The sequence below is a fragment of the Anolis carolinensis genome, unplaced genomic scaffold (assembly GCF_035594765.1).
Source record: "Anolis carolinensis isolate JA03-04 unplaced genomic scaffold, rAnoCar3.1.pri scaffold_20, whole genome shotgun sequence".
Classification (NCBI taxonomy): Eukaryota; Metazoa; Chordata; class Lepidosauria; order Squamata; family Dactyloidae; genus Anolis; species Anolis carolinensis.
In genome coordinates this window covers 1,485,068-1,500,203 of record NW_026943830.1, presented here as the reverse complement: position 1 = coordinate 1,500,203, position 15,136 = coordinate 1,485,068, and the positions used below count along the sequence as shown (strand labels likewise).

Sequence of the window (15,136 nt, the reverse complement as noted above, 5' to 3'; positions counted from 1 at the left end):
ATTATTATGCATGACTATTTCAGAAGCAATTTTGTAAAAAAAATAATCAAAATCACCTGGTGCTGGATCCAGATGTAGTTATGGACCTCAGTGGATTAACTCTTATGCATGACTACATCTGGATCCAGCACCAGGTGATTTTGAAAAATTTGAAACAAATTCTGGAACATGGTCATATAGCCCAAAAGACTCACAGCAACTCAAAAAAATGTTTTTGAAATTCTGCTCTGGGAGATACTTTTTCCTAAGTGTTGATGAATGGGAAATACCAACATTAATCTTTTACTCCTGTTTTTCACCTATGGAATCTAAGTGTTCTTAGATTAGAAATGTAGCCCTCTCAATCACCAACATCCCCACCAAAGAAATACAACCAGAAGATTGAGTTAAAAGTCTATAAGAAAATTTTAAAGCATTATCCAAAATTTGGGAAGGCTGGATGTTTAAAACCAAATATAATTTAGAAGACCCTCCACTTTTGCAAGGCTTGGGGTGCAGGGTTCCCATAAAAATAGGAAAAAGTAAAAAAAAAAAAAACCACTGTTTTTAAATCTGAGATAACTAGGAATCTCTAGTGTCTCAAGTGTGACTCTATGGTCGACTACTTTGAGAATCCTAGAGAGAATATGCTGACCACGAAGAATCAAATATATAAAAAAGTTAAATCCACAACAAGGGCAATTCAACAGATGTTTCAACCTTATCCGTCATCCGAACGCAGATTGAAAAAGAGCGAGGTCATTCTGTGTTTGTGTTTCCGAGTCACCTGTACTTTTTCTCATGGCCCCCAAGAATGGGCTGCTATCTCTGTAGTGTGGGATTCCTAAAGTATAAAAGGAGCCATACCCAAGATCAAGTCCGGACAGTCATTCATCATGCTGAGGCTTGTTGTTTTCGCCGCTCTTGTCCTTCTTGGTAAGTAATCTGGAGCTGGAATATTTTTGTATGGAAATTAAAAAGGACAATAGAATTTTTAAAACCCCGAAATGTAAGACAGTAAAAACATTCTTAATATATTAAACAGTTTAAAAACAATATTTCCGTAAGGCTGAAGCAATATAGTTTTGCTTCTCCACAATAAATATAGAAGCGTTTTCAGCTTCTCTGCAGGAAAATACTCGGATGTTAAACTACAATGGCACTGCATGGCCTATCCTGCTATCTACTCTAACAGGCCAAAATTCTTCAGGACAAGAAATGATAGTCTATTGTAAGATAACAGCCCTTCCTTGGCTGGAAACACCCTTGCCCCTTCTACACTGGGATATAATCCAGATTATCAAAGTACTAATAGTTAATCCAACTATATGAGTCTACAATTCCATATAAGGAGACCCCGATGGCGCAGTGGGTTAAACCCTTGTGCCAGCAGGACTGATGAAGGTTGGGTTACTGACCTGAAGGTTGCCGGTTCAAATCCAACCCAGGGAGAGCATGGATGAGCTCCCTCTATCAGCTCCAGCTCCATGCGGGGACATGAGAGAAGCATCCCATAAGGATGGTAAAAACATCAAAACATCTGGACGTCCCCTGGGCAATGTCCTTGCAGATGGCCAATTCTCTCACACCAGAAGCGACTTGCAGTTTCTCAATTTGCTCCTGACACAGAAAAAAAACTTTCATATAATCCAAAGCAGATAATCTGGATTTTATATGGCAGTGGAGAAGGAGTCAAGAACACAGACGTTTATTATAAACAATGTATCAAGATAATAATGGTCCAATATGAGTGTTGTAAATAATACGTATATTAGAGCACCATATACATAATAAAGGTAAAGGTAAAGGTTTCCCCTGACATTAAGTCCAGTCATGTCTGACTCTGGGGGTTGGTGCTCATCTCCATTTCTAAGCCGAAGAGCCGGCGTTGTCCATAGACACCTCCAAGGTCATGTGGCCGGCATGACTGCATGGAGCGCTGTTACCTTCTCGCCGGAGCGGTACCTATTGATCTACTCACATTGGCATGTTTTCGAACTGCTAGGTTGGCAGAAGCTGAGGCTAACAGCGGCCGCTCACGCCGCTCCCGGGGTTTGAACCTGGGACCTTTCGGTCTCCAGCTCAGTGCTTTAACGCACTCCGCCACCGGGGTGGAGTATTACGTATACATAATACGTTAACTAAATCATTACTAAGTCTTCTGAAATCATCTAAGATTAACAAACAAGTAAATATATATATATATATATATATATATATAGAAAATCCCTCCAGGACTACGGAAACTTGTATATTTACTTGTTTGTTTTGACATTTTGAGATAGATATTATTTTATTGTTAGTCTTATATGATTTCAGAGGACATAGTAATGATTTAGTTAGCATATTATGTATATGGTGCTCTAATATACGTATTGTTTACAACACTCATATTGGACCATTATTATCTTGATACATTAGTGGAGAAGGAGTCCCAGAAGCTAGGATGATGAAGCTAGACATTTTGTTGCAGGAGGGAGAAAGGTATGGATTAAACAGGACCAACCAAGTTGCTCCAGCTCCTGAGGCAGTTGAGGCAGAAAATCCCACCAACACTTCTGCCTGTCACTCCAGCAGTTGGTTTGCTGGCTTTTCATGATGCCCCAAATCTGTCACCCGAGTTGACTTTCCCATTGTAATGGTAAGATCAGCCTTGGGCCTCTTTTTTGAGAGTTCCCTCGTAGAAGGCATCTTCTCCAGTTCAAGACCAAAAGACTCATAAGTACTGTATTTAAACAAATCCACGTCTTCTTTTCTATTTCCTCTACGTTTACCAATGTCTTAGTGGTAAAGATGAGTTGTTGGGTATTTTCAAGTCATTCCTGATTTATCGTGGCAAAATTTGTTCAGAAAGGGACCTGTGCCTTCCTCTGAGGTTAAGAGAGTGAGACTTGCCCAGAATTGCCCAATGGGTTTCTGTGGCAAAGCAGAGATACAAACCCTTGTCTCCACAGAGTCATAGACCAGCATTCAAACCACTATATCATGCTGGCTGTTGTCAGAAAGAACAGCCAAATGAATGCCATCAGGATTTTGCAGTGTGAAATAGTCGTGTCACTCTGTCTCACGACAGGACCAGCCCTAGATATAATGCAGACAATATCAGCTCTGACCAGATATTCAAAAATACTCCATGGTTCCTTCTTTAAATGTCCAGCCAGGGATGCACATAGGAGGCACTATAAATGACCATGTCTCTCTCAGTATATTATTTACTTCATTTCTATCCTGCTTTCCTCCGCCCCAAAGGGGACTCAAAGTGGCTTATCAGTAGTCACTGAAAGGTCAGTTTGTTGTATCTGACGGCATAGATTGTGATGTTGATTCCATATTGCTTTTGAAGGACACTGTTCAGAGGAGCCGCTGAAGGGAAATGAACGTGTTGTTGGGGGTTACGAGGCAAGGAAGCATGCATGGCCATCACAGGTAAACATATTGTCTTCTTTCCAGAAAATCCAGGTCTTTTCGACTCCCGCTTTGACATGTCAAGTCACCAGGGAGGGAGGGAGGGAGGGAGTTATGGAGTGGGTGTTTTGAATAGGCAATGGGACAACCACAAAAGCACCTTTACTCCAAGTCCTTTGTTCCAAGTTGAAGTCTCCTTGACTGCTTTTTAAAAATGTTAAGAGGAAGGAAAGTCCTTTAGACTGTGGGCTAAACTGAACATCAGACAAGTTCTCAAAGAGTTACATTCCAAAGGTGGACAGGAAGAAAAGCAACTAAGGCTGGATCTACACTGCCATATAATCCAGATTATCAAATCAGATAATCCAGATTGCATCTACACTGTCATATAATCCATTTCAAAGCAGATAATTTTCTATGGCAGTGTAGGTCGAGCCTAGGTGGCACCAAAGACACAATTCTTGTAACATTTGGCTATTGCCATATCTGAATGTTCAAGCCAAAGTAAATAGGCGAGTATGCCTAAGAGTGGCCCATATTGAAACATTTTTCATATGCTCTCATATTAGAGCCTTATTACAAAAATTATGATTTGCGTCATTTTCTTCCCTCCTGGCTTCCATAATTACAAACAGCTCTCAAAAATATTTTCGTGCCATGCATTTAATTCATATGTGCTTTCAGTGAGTGGTTTACTGCCGTAATCAGTTTCTACAGATAGTGCCCATCATTTTTGTCCCAATTAATACAGATATTTATAGATCTAGTGGTCCTTTTGGTGAGAGAAAATACAATACTCTCTTAATTCCTTATCCAGATTTCCCTCCAGTACGCTTCGGGAGGCAGCTGGTACCACACGTGCGGTGGGACATTGTTGCGACCAAACTGGGTGATGACAGCAGCTCACTGTGTGGACAGGTGACTCTACCTACCATGGGGAACAAGTGTATTTTTCATCAGGGGTTCTAGCTAAGTGGGGAGAGAAGCACAGGGAAAGTAGTACTAGGTAATTTGGGGTCCATTTAGTTTCCTTGGAAATTTTAAAAAAATGGCAGAAATGTATTATTTTGTTCCCCTGTGTCTTCTGTCTTCAGATTGCGTGCCCAACTGTGTATAATGGTCTTGGAGTACAAGAAAATTGATGTTCTCTTTGTCCCCTTTTTTTATTTACCAAACATCTCCCCTGTGTTCATAGACAGTTTTGAAAGATTCCTCCAACTGCATAAAGGGACTGTATATTATAATGTAACACTATAAGTTCTGCCTACGAAGTATCATGTTGGGTGAACCAGCCCAGCCTGTATTTTCTGAACCGCAATAGCACTTTACACAGGAGTACAAACTAATCATTCTGCTAGTTGTGTCTTATTGGGATCTCTAGACTAAGGCATAGTCATTCTACACAGTCACAACACATTCATACCACTTTATAATAATAATAATAATAATAATAATAATAATAATAATAATAATAATAATAATAATAATAACTTTATTTTTATACCCCGCCCCATCTCCCCGGAGGGACTCGGAGCGGCTTACATGGGGCCATGCCCGACATAAAAATACAATAACAGCGATAAAACAGTAAAAACAATTTTACACATCAATAAGACATCAACATCAGTAAAATAGTCATAAAAATCAATATACTGCATAAAATATTAAAAACGGGAGGCTAAAAACAGATCTGGGCCAAAGTACAGAATGACATCACATGGGAGAGGTAGTTTCATGGCTAAAATAATCAATAAAGTGCAAGTAATTATGGCCAGGCATCCTATTGTTGAGTGGGCAGATGAATCAACCTACAAAGATTAATCCTCGAAGGCCTTTTGGAAGAGCCAGGTTTTTAGGCTCTTCCGGAAGGAGAGTAGGGTAGGGGCCTGCCTGATCTTTAACTTCTACAGTTCCATCCTAGGGAGCCCTGGCATTTGTAGTTTCCATTATAATATACTCAGCGACCAGCAAGATCTTCTCCACATACAGTAGAGTCTCACTTATCCAACACTCACTTATTCAACGTTCTGGATTATCCAACGCATTTTTGTAAATATTTTCAATGCATTGTGATATTTTGGTATTCGTAAATACAGTCATTACTACATAGCATTAATGTGCAATGAACTACTTTTTCTGCCAAATTTGTTGTATAACATGATGTTTTGGTGCTTAATTTGTAAAATCATAACCTATTTTGATGTTTAATAGGCTTTCTCTTAATCTCTCCTTATTATCCAACATATTTGCTTATCCAACGTTCTGCCGACCCGTTTATGTTAGATAAGTGAGACTCTACTGTATAAAATTACCATCCACTATATTGCGTTGTGACCAAATGACCAGCTAGCTGCTTTCACACTACACAATCCTAGCATTATGATTTCTTTTCAACTGCTATGTTTCCACCTCATAAAATCCTGGGATTTGGAGTATAAGGAGGAGCATTTAGACTTCTCAGAGATGCCTCCAGTGTTTCACCAAACTACATTGCGGTGGCGCAATGGGTTAAACTGTTTTGCCAGCTGAACTGCTGACCTGAAGGCTGGGTTGCTGGCTTGAAGGTTGTTGGTTTGAATCTGCAAGATGGGGTGAACTTCCTTCTGTCAGCTCTAGCTTGTGGAGACATGAGTGAAGCCTCCCAGTAACACATCAGGGCGTCCCCTGGGCAATGTCTCTGTAGACAGCCAATTCTCTCACACCAGAAAAAACTTGCAGTATGTTCTCAAAAACTAAACTACAAAACCAAGGTGGTAGCACTATAACTGAAATGTGAAAGGCATCCGAACAGCTGGACCACATGACTGAAAATATTAATTGATCCTAATTTTAAAACATGTTTCTCAGATTCATGGTGGTAGAGCCATTTAGAAATTAATACAAGACTCCAGCCCAGAGCTTCTTTCTCATCCTTTAAATATTTGAGTCTCTCTCTTTCAGGATCTCCACTTATTCCTTCTTTTTGTTCATCCATCAATAGTCTTTATATTGTCAAATGCTGCTGCGTGGGAGAATAATGCAGGAAACTTAAATTCTGTGACTGGCAAAAATATCAAAATAAGACCTTGAGAACATTTTACACAAAATATGTAAACAGTGACTTATGAAATGGACTGAAATGTGTCTGAGCATTATGCCTTCTTGAAGGTCTTCACATTCCAATTCAAATTAAAATAGCTCATTTAATCAACTGTTGAATAGAGAATTCCTACATAGGTAAATCTCACTGTTTCGATTGGTCTGCTCTATTGTGCTTAACAATAGGATTTAGGTATTGTAGTGTTCTGTTACAAAATTCATCTACAAAAGAAAAATGAATATATTTTCAAAATATTTTGGTAGGGGAGATCTATTGTCTAGTGCTGATCTCAAGAAATGTTGGCGTGGCTCCCTTAATGCCTTAGAGAGGTTCTTTTATTTACTGCTAAGTACTATGTTCAGTCAAATGTTGGGGAGGAAATTATATTAATAAAGCTGCTGGCATTTGCGGGAAGACTCCAAATTGGCAAGATAACTCATTTCCTTTTTCCTGCCCTGTTATCTACAGAAACATGAATTTTCGTGTGGTTGTGGGCGACCACAACATTTATCAGAATGAAGGGACAGAACAATACATAAGCGTGGGGAGAAAATATATTCACCCATCCTGGAACAGCAACAATGTGGCTGGAGGGTAAGTGCAGTCTCGAAAATATTGGTTCTGTGCAGACAATAGTGGGACCCTTTCACACTGCGTAATTATAATATTATGGTCACATTTTAATTACCAAGGCAACATCCTATAGAACCTAGGGATTTCCAGTTTTAGATGTTAATTGCCTTTAAATTGACTTCAATGCACAGCAACCCTATGGATAAGATACCTCAATGAGTCCCAGTCCTCAACAGCCTTGCTCATGTCTACCAAATGCAGGTTTGATTCAATCCACTTAAAATTTGTACTTTAAGGCGTCTCTGAGCACAAGTTGATCAACCCTAACATCTGCTTGTTCAGCACTGATATTTAAAAGACAAGATGTTCTTCAATATAGTGTTTGCAGTGATCTCTCTCTCCTTTTGGGGAGTACCATGTTCAAGAGGAGCCGGCAAGTAGAAGACTCATCTCACTTGCTCTTCACATCTTAGCTCTCTGCAGAGATAAATCCTAAATGAGAAATAGCTTATGGTACACTTTCTTTTTACCCCTGAATTGAGATTATATGTTCCAGGCTCTTTGGCCCCTTCTAGACTGTCATATAATCCAGATTACCAAATAATCCACATTATCTGCTTTGAAGTTGATTATATGAGTCTACACTGCCAGATAATACATTTTATAAGGCAGTGTAGAAGGGGCTTTTCTCTTCTTGAAGAGTGTTTCTTGAGATGGCACGTCTCTGGCCTGAAAGGTATCATGGTGTAGTGGTTTTAATATTGGATTTCAACTCTGGAGTTCAAATCCATGCTCAGCCATGGAAGCCCATTACGTTACTTTGTGTAAGTCACACTCTCTCAGCGTTAGAGGAAGGCAATGGTGTCCCTCAAAACAAATCTTCCCAATAAACCCCCATGGTAGGATCACCATAAATTGGAAAAAAACTTGAATGCACAGAACAACAACAAAATCTTCACCCTCTGGTACAAGTCTTCTGTTGCCTTACTCTGGACCTCATAACATTGAGGTCCACATGGTGGGTGATGGTGGAAGGATTTACCATGCATCACAGCAAATTCAGCGGTCAGTGTGGGGAACCTATTGCCCGGTGTCCTGCATTGCCTGCATCACCCCTTACCTATCCCATTGGAGAAAGCAACACCGCTCGGCTTCCACCCATGCTTCCCCGTTGTGGGCAACGAGAATACAGGAAACTGCCTGTGTTCTAGTTGCTCCCTCTTATGACACCTAAGTTCAGGGACAGAGCCACAGCGGAAATAGATGTACGTCATTTCATGGGATCCGGCGGGCTCCATCCCTGAACTGAAGTAAAAGCGTCATAGGATGGATAAATTTGCCTGTGTGGTGAGGTTGTCAGACTGCACTGCCTGTGTTGGTCTGTGTTGGCTCAGGAAAGGGTGAGGCCTTCCTCGTACAATCAAGTCACCTGGCTCAAAGATTCATGGCTCAGGTGCAAGCGTAATGTTGGCCTTTCTTCAATACTCCTATAGTTTGCACAACTCATCATCCCAATTCTTTAGATTCCTTAGCTGCTGTGTCATAATGGAAATGTGATTTCCATTTTCCAAGAGCTTTGAATGGAGTTTTGTTTGAGGTTGTTGGACTACTCCAAGGATCCCGCACAATCAGTATAGCTATTGGGAGTTGCAGTCCCCCAAAAATGAGTTCAAGGTAATCTCAGGACCCATCTACACAGCTATATAAAATCCAGATCATCTGCTTTGAACTGAAGTATATGAGTCTTCACTGGATTTTATATGGCAGGGTAGATGGGGCCTCAGAGTCCTGGTTGAAGAACAAGGTCTGGCCCATAGAAAACATGTGGCAGTTAAATAAGTAGAGAGGTTGGAAAAACATTGTACTGATCACTGCATTTGGTATTCAGTTAAAGCAGTGGTTCTCAACTGGGGTCCCCAGATGTTTTTGGCCTTCAACTCCCAGAAATCCTAACAACTGGTAAACTGGTTGGGATTTCTGGGAGTTATTGGCCAAAACACCTGGGGACCCCAGGTTGAGAATCACTGAATTAAATTAAAGTAGTTGTACTTGGGTTTCTTGTTAGTCACTTGTTTCATTTGAAGAAGACCCTGTATAAACCGTTTAAAGTTCACACAAACTAAAAAATATTTTGCACCTAAATGAAACTGCATGCTTGTTTCTGCATCATTATTGGGGGGCTCGTTTTTTTCCTTCTCATATATTTTTTCCTTTCTGCTCTTCTCCTGTTTCTTGATAGCTATGACATTGCCTTACTCCAACTCTCTCAGAGTGCAAGTCTTAACAGCTACGTGCAGCTTGGGGCCTTACCTCCATCTGGCCAGATCCTGCCCAACAATAATCCCTGTTACATTAGCGGATGGGGCATGACCAGAAGTGAGTGTTGCTATTCCAAGTCCTACAAGGTACCAGGGAGGGGTATGGTGCACTCCAGACTCCCTCGGAAGCATAAAATGTCTGGGTCAGTATAACATTTCTAGGAAACAAATTTGAGAAACTGGGTGGCAGTCACCAAATGTGTGTGTGTGTGTGTGTGTGTGTGTGTGTGTGTGTGTGTGTTAATTATTACAATGCATTCAATTTTGTACAATGCTCTTTTAAGGGGGCAAAAAAACCCACACATACAGAGATATCAGACCGTCGATTTCTATTTACCAAAGTGACAAAGCAGAAAACTCAAAAATAGCTGGGTGGATTTGGAAGATGCTGGTCTTCATGGCTATTGTGCAGGGCCAGATTAGCCCACAGGTCTTCGTTTGAAACATGTTATGTAAGTCAATGAGAAAAGCAACAATGTGGTTAATTTCTGGCCAATTGGTTTTGACCTGGCAACCCTATGAATGAGAAAATGCAAGACACGCAGTCATCAAGATCCCCTGGTCCAGTTGTACAAACTTAGAGCTGTGATGTTCATTGAATGAAACAATTATAACATTGTTTTCCTCTTTTCCTTTTAGTGAGCATTACTGTCTTTTCCAGTGAGGCATGTCTCATCATGATGTGTCCACAGTACAATAGCTTCAGTTTAAGCATTTCGGTTTTCAGACAATGATAATGAACTTCTACTGGGGAGCATGGGGATGAGTTAAATAAAGAATTACTTTCCAAAAGTTGTTTTCTAATCTCTGGGTCACATAGACTTGCTAGTTATCTGAACACCACTTTCACAAGGATTCGGGAGAAAAGGTGGGCAACGTGAATCTCAGCCTATACTGGATTTTATTTTTTGTACAGGTAATGGACAGCTGGCAACGGTCCTGCAGGAAGCCTATCTCCCTGTGGTGGATTATTCAACCTGCTCCAGTTCATCCTATTGGGGATCCACAGTCAAGAATACCATGGTGTGTGCCGGAGGTGATGGGGCACGCTCTGGATGCCAGGTAATCTAGCAAGTGCTCAGATAATACTTGGCTATAGAATGGCAGCTGGTGAAGCCTGCAGTCCTCATGGCATGTCCCAACAAATATAGATCCACTGTATCAGTTGCAGACTGGCAAGTCAAACCATATACAAGTAAAGCCCATTGAGTCAATGGTTCCATTCTAGTCAAGAAAAGCAATAAGACTGAGGCTACAGTTTCTAAAGTAGAGTAAAAAATGAAGCATGCAGTGATTTTAATCTGTGTCTTAGTTCTGTAGGAACTTTTAAAAGGTACCCTGCACATTCATGTCCACATCGAGTGCCATTACCTTCCCACCAGAGTGGTACCTATTGAGTAACTTGTCAGGTGACATTTTTAAATCTCATAAATCAAGGAAATGGGCTAACTTTAATAAGTTCTTTCTTTTGCATTATTTAATTAATAGTAATACAGATATTTACAGGCTTTGGACTAGGCTATGTACAAGGAGGAGCCCCCGATGGCGCAGCGGGTTAAACCGCTGAGCTGCTGAACTTGCTGACCAAAAGGTTGGTGGTTCGAATTCGGGGAGCAAAGTGAGTTCCCGCTGTTAGCCCCAGCTTCTGCCAACCTAGCAGTTCGAAAACATGTAAATGTGAGTAGAACTGCTAGATTGGCAGAAGCTGGAGCTAACAGCGGGAGCTCACTCTGCTCCCCGGATTCGAACCACCAACCTTTTGATCAGCAAGTTCAGCAGCTCAGTGGTTTAATCCGCTGCGCCATTGGGGGCTCCTTCTTGTACTTAGCCTAGTTCAAAGCCTGCAAATATATGTATTACTATTAATTAAATAATGCAAAAGAAAGAACTTATTAAAGTTAGCCCATTTCCTTGATTTATGAGATTTAAAAATATCATTTGACAAATTACTCAAAATATCCAATGGCACATTAAAATTAGGAGAATATATCATTGCTATTTAGAAGTAGTGTGATTTTCACTGAGAAAAGAAAATAATGAAAGGTGAAATTGTTGTTAACACTATTTAACAAATTAGCAGCAACAACATTTGTCTAATTATGTGTAAGCTGTGGGTTTCTTCCTCACGACACAACTTATTTTCTAAATGACAGATTCATGAAATACAATTATGATTTTCACATATCATATATATCTGTGAATTGCACTCTTTGGCTTAATCAAACTGATATTTGGCTCTTGGTATCAACAAATAAGAGAAATCAGAAATTATGGTGATATATGTCTCCCATTTCTCTCTTGATCTCCAGGGGGATTCTGGAGGTCCGTTACATTGCCTGGTGAATGGGGCATACTATGTGCACGGAGTCACTAGCTTTGTTTCCAGTTCTGGCTGCAATGTCTACCGGAAACCTACAGTGTTTACCCGGGTCTCTGCCTACATTTCTTGGATCAACAGTGTAAGTTTAGGTTGCGGTGGGTTCTGCATGGAGGGGAGGCACAATGGGGAGTTGTCACACCCGACCTTTGGTGTGTTATTAAAAGCATTTATTTATTTATTTTATTTACAACATTTCTACCCCGCTCTTCTCACTCAAGGGAATTCAGGGCGGCAAATTTCAATGCCATACAAAATCAGTAAAAAAAACAACAACATATTTAAAACCATTAACAATCATCAATAAATTACATTATTCAAGCTTAAAAGCATATAATTAATTACATCCATTCTTCCAAAAAAACAAAAGCAAACCTTGCACATATACCTTAGTTCAGACCATGTCAATATAGTACTTACTCATTAAATGCACGGCTCAGTTTATTATTGAAATCCACAAGCATGTGGACAATTTCAACAGAAAGGAAGAAACCATGAAAATAAATGAAATCTGGCTACCAGTATTAAAATACTCTAAAATCAGAACAACACTCAGAAAACAGGGGAACTCCATACAAGAAACAATCAGGGCCAGCTAACCCCTCCCAACAAAGGATTCCCACAGGCAGGAAGCAGCCAGGCCTTGAAGCAGCCAGGCTATTCAATGCTAATCAAGCTGACGAATTGCAACATTCACACTTGCCTCAGGCAGGCAAGAGTTCTTCCTCCCACACTGATCATTCCACGGATTTATAAATCCCACTTGCCTAGTTTCCAACATCTTACAACCTCTGAGGATGCCTGCCACAGATGTGGGTGAAACGTCAGGAGAGAATGCTTCTGGAACATAGCCATAGAGCTCAGAAAACCCACAGCAACTCACTATTATATTACATTTGTTAATATACATTCTGCCTTTCCACCAAATTCAGGGCTCAGGTCAGCACCTATGGTTTACTCTTCTAAACAATTTGTTTTATGATGGTGGTACAAATGTGGTGTTGAGCTCCATTGAGTCTTATCCTGTGGCATTTTCTCCAAAAGAGAGGAGGCGAGCACCAAAACAAAAAGGAAAATGTAGAGAGATGGGTGTCCTGTGCTGCCTCTTTCTGGGACTTGAGGCTGGCAGGACTTCCAGGTTCAATAGAATAGAAGGCTTCAGTTTGGGGCTACATGTGGGAGCGTTTCTAGTGTGACACTATGTGGTTACATGACAAGCAGCGTCTGCCAAAATTCCCTCTGAAAGAGGCTGAGAGACTGGGACTTGCTCAAAGTAAGCAAGTGGGTTTCCATGACTGAGCAGGGGTTCAAACACTGCTCCGTAGACTCCTAGTCCAATGCTCAAACCACAACACCACACTAGCTCCAAACATTTTGCAAATTACTGTATAATATTTGCCTGATATTGAAGTTGGTCTCTTAAGAACTCTCTTCTTTCTGTCAAATATTTGCCCTCCTTTTTTCTTAATTTTTAATTCTTTCCTTACAGATCATTTACTAAAACAATACTACATGGGAAGCTAATGCAATTGCCTGGTCAGAAAATGCTGCAAATATTTCTTTGAACATCATGATTTCTGTAATCCAACCCCAAAATAAAGCTATGCATGCTGTTATTTTGTTTGTCCTCCTTTTTTTATAGATTACTAGCTGTGCCCGGCCACGCGTTGCTGTGGCTTGTCTGGTGGTGTCTGTATTTTATAGGCAGTGTGGAAGAGGCCTGATGCCTAACTTTGCCTGTCCCCTGGGCTGAGTGGGTTGCTAGGAGACCAAGTGGGCAGAGCTTAGCCTTCTAACTGGCAGCAATTGGATAAAAACAATTGTTCCTCTTCCTCTAATTAGGACTTTATTTTTCTTTTTGTTGTATCAACCTAGAGGCATGGATGAGGGGTTGTGCTGTCAATTTTCGAGGTTGTGGGGTGTTTAGTTTTGTTGTTTTGTAGGTCGCCAGGATTCCATCACTCTTTTATATATAGATATAGATTCAATACCATGAATGTCATAAAATTACAAATTTATCATAAATCAGGAATCAACTTCACATTTTCTGTCTGTATGTTCAGTTAATGTTGTCTTGTTCTCTCCTTGGAGGTTTTATACTATACTTTCATGGGCCATATTTTCATCCCTTCGAGGATAAGAATATTGGAGTCAGTTCAATTATAAATATCTGTGGTGTATTGTTCTTTAAGGGATGATTGCAATAAACTAATATACATTAACACCCCCAAAATATGCAAACTTATTCCCAAAATTCAGAAAGGTGTCCAATTCATGTTTATGCAAAACTTCGCAGCATTGCTTTTTGGAGCTACAAGTACTAGAGTTTCTAGCCAGCATGGCCACTAACCATACTTATTTGGTACATTCTGGGAATTATCATCCAAAAAATAAATTTCCCAAGTTCTCCCTACATAAGTTGAAAGTTTATGCCCTGCTTTTCAGCCGAATGGTTCTCAAAGTTGCTTTCAAACAGGAAGTCTTAACTTAAAACTAAAAAGCCTTTAGTATAGGAAATTGTTCTTGTATACCAATGTGAATTTGTCAGGGGTTAAATTCGTCACCCTGACTTATTTATGAGTCAGATCTCTCACCTTCTTCTCACCAGTCAGACCACTTAAGCAGCCAGCAAAAGTGGCACCGACAAAAGACACCTCAGTCGTAAATTATCTGCTGATCCCAGCAGTACTATACTTTTATTTACAGACTATATACAACTCTAAACACCATCACTATCAGGACACATGTTCCACGGCAAGGGCAAAGCATGGTGCATCCTCTCTGTTCGCCCTTGCCGGGGAACTGAGTCTGCTATCAGTGCTAGCAGGCACCTCCCAACATTCCACAGTCATGACTAATGTTCTGTCCATGCAGTTGAAACAGAAGTCTTGACCCATTGGCCCTGCAAGCAATCAATCAGGGCTGGCATGTAATTAACTCCTGTGCTGCTGGAAAGCTTGCCAGAACACATAAACACAATCCAACAGCAACAATTTGATTTAATATTTCACACTCTAACAACAAAAACACTGACAGAATTCACATAGTATGCCCCAGTGATCATGGTACCCTTTGCTAGGAAATCCATCAATACTAGTTCGTGCTGGTCCCAAAATACTGTGAGCATGACCTTGCCTGCCGAGAGTTGGTCACGTGCCTTCTTTGGAGGTGCTGAGTCATGATGCTCCTACTGCATCAACTGGACTTTAGTCTCAGGATCATAGTGATGAACCCAGCTTTCATCCTGTGTGATCAGTCTGTTGAAAAAGCCCTCCTGCTTTCCATGGCACATCGTCAATAGACCCTGAGAGCATTCGACTCATTCCTGCCTCTGGAAAGGTGTAAGCAGCCGGGGAACCCAGTGAGTGGATACCTTGTGCATGTGAAGATGCTCTTGGATTATTT

The 15,136-nt window shown here is 40.6% G+C and overlaps 1 protein-coding gene across 1 annotated transcript; it reads left to right on the top strand.

The window, feature by feature from the left end:
* Nucleotides 1-863: 863 nt before the first annotated feature.
* On the top strand, nt 864-13,347 carry cela1 (chymotrypsin like elastase 1). The gene is made up of 8 exons (XM_003216642.4): nt 864-915; nt 3,323-3,405; nt 4,202-4,302; nt 6,932-7,057; nt 9,276-9,412; nt 10,271-10,416; nt 11,664-11,813; nt 13,221-13,347. The coding sequence occupies exons 1-8, from the start codon at nt 876-878 to the stop codon at nt 13,230-13,232; spliced, it is 795 nt and encodes a 264-aa protein (XP_003216690.1). The 5' UTR covers nt 864-875; the 3' UTR covers nt 13,233-13,347.
* The last annotated feature ends 1,789 nt before the right edge of the window (nt 13,348-15,136 follow it).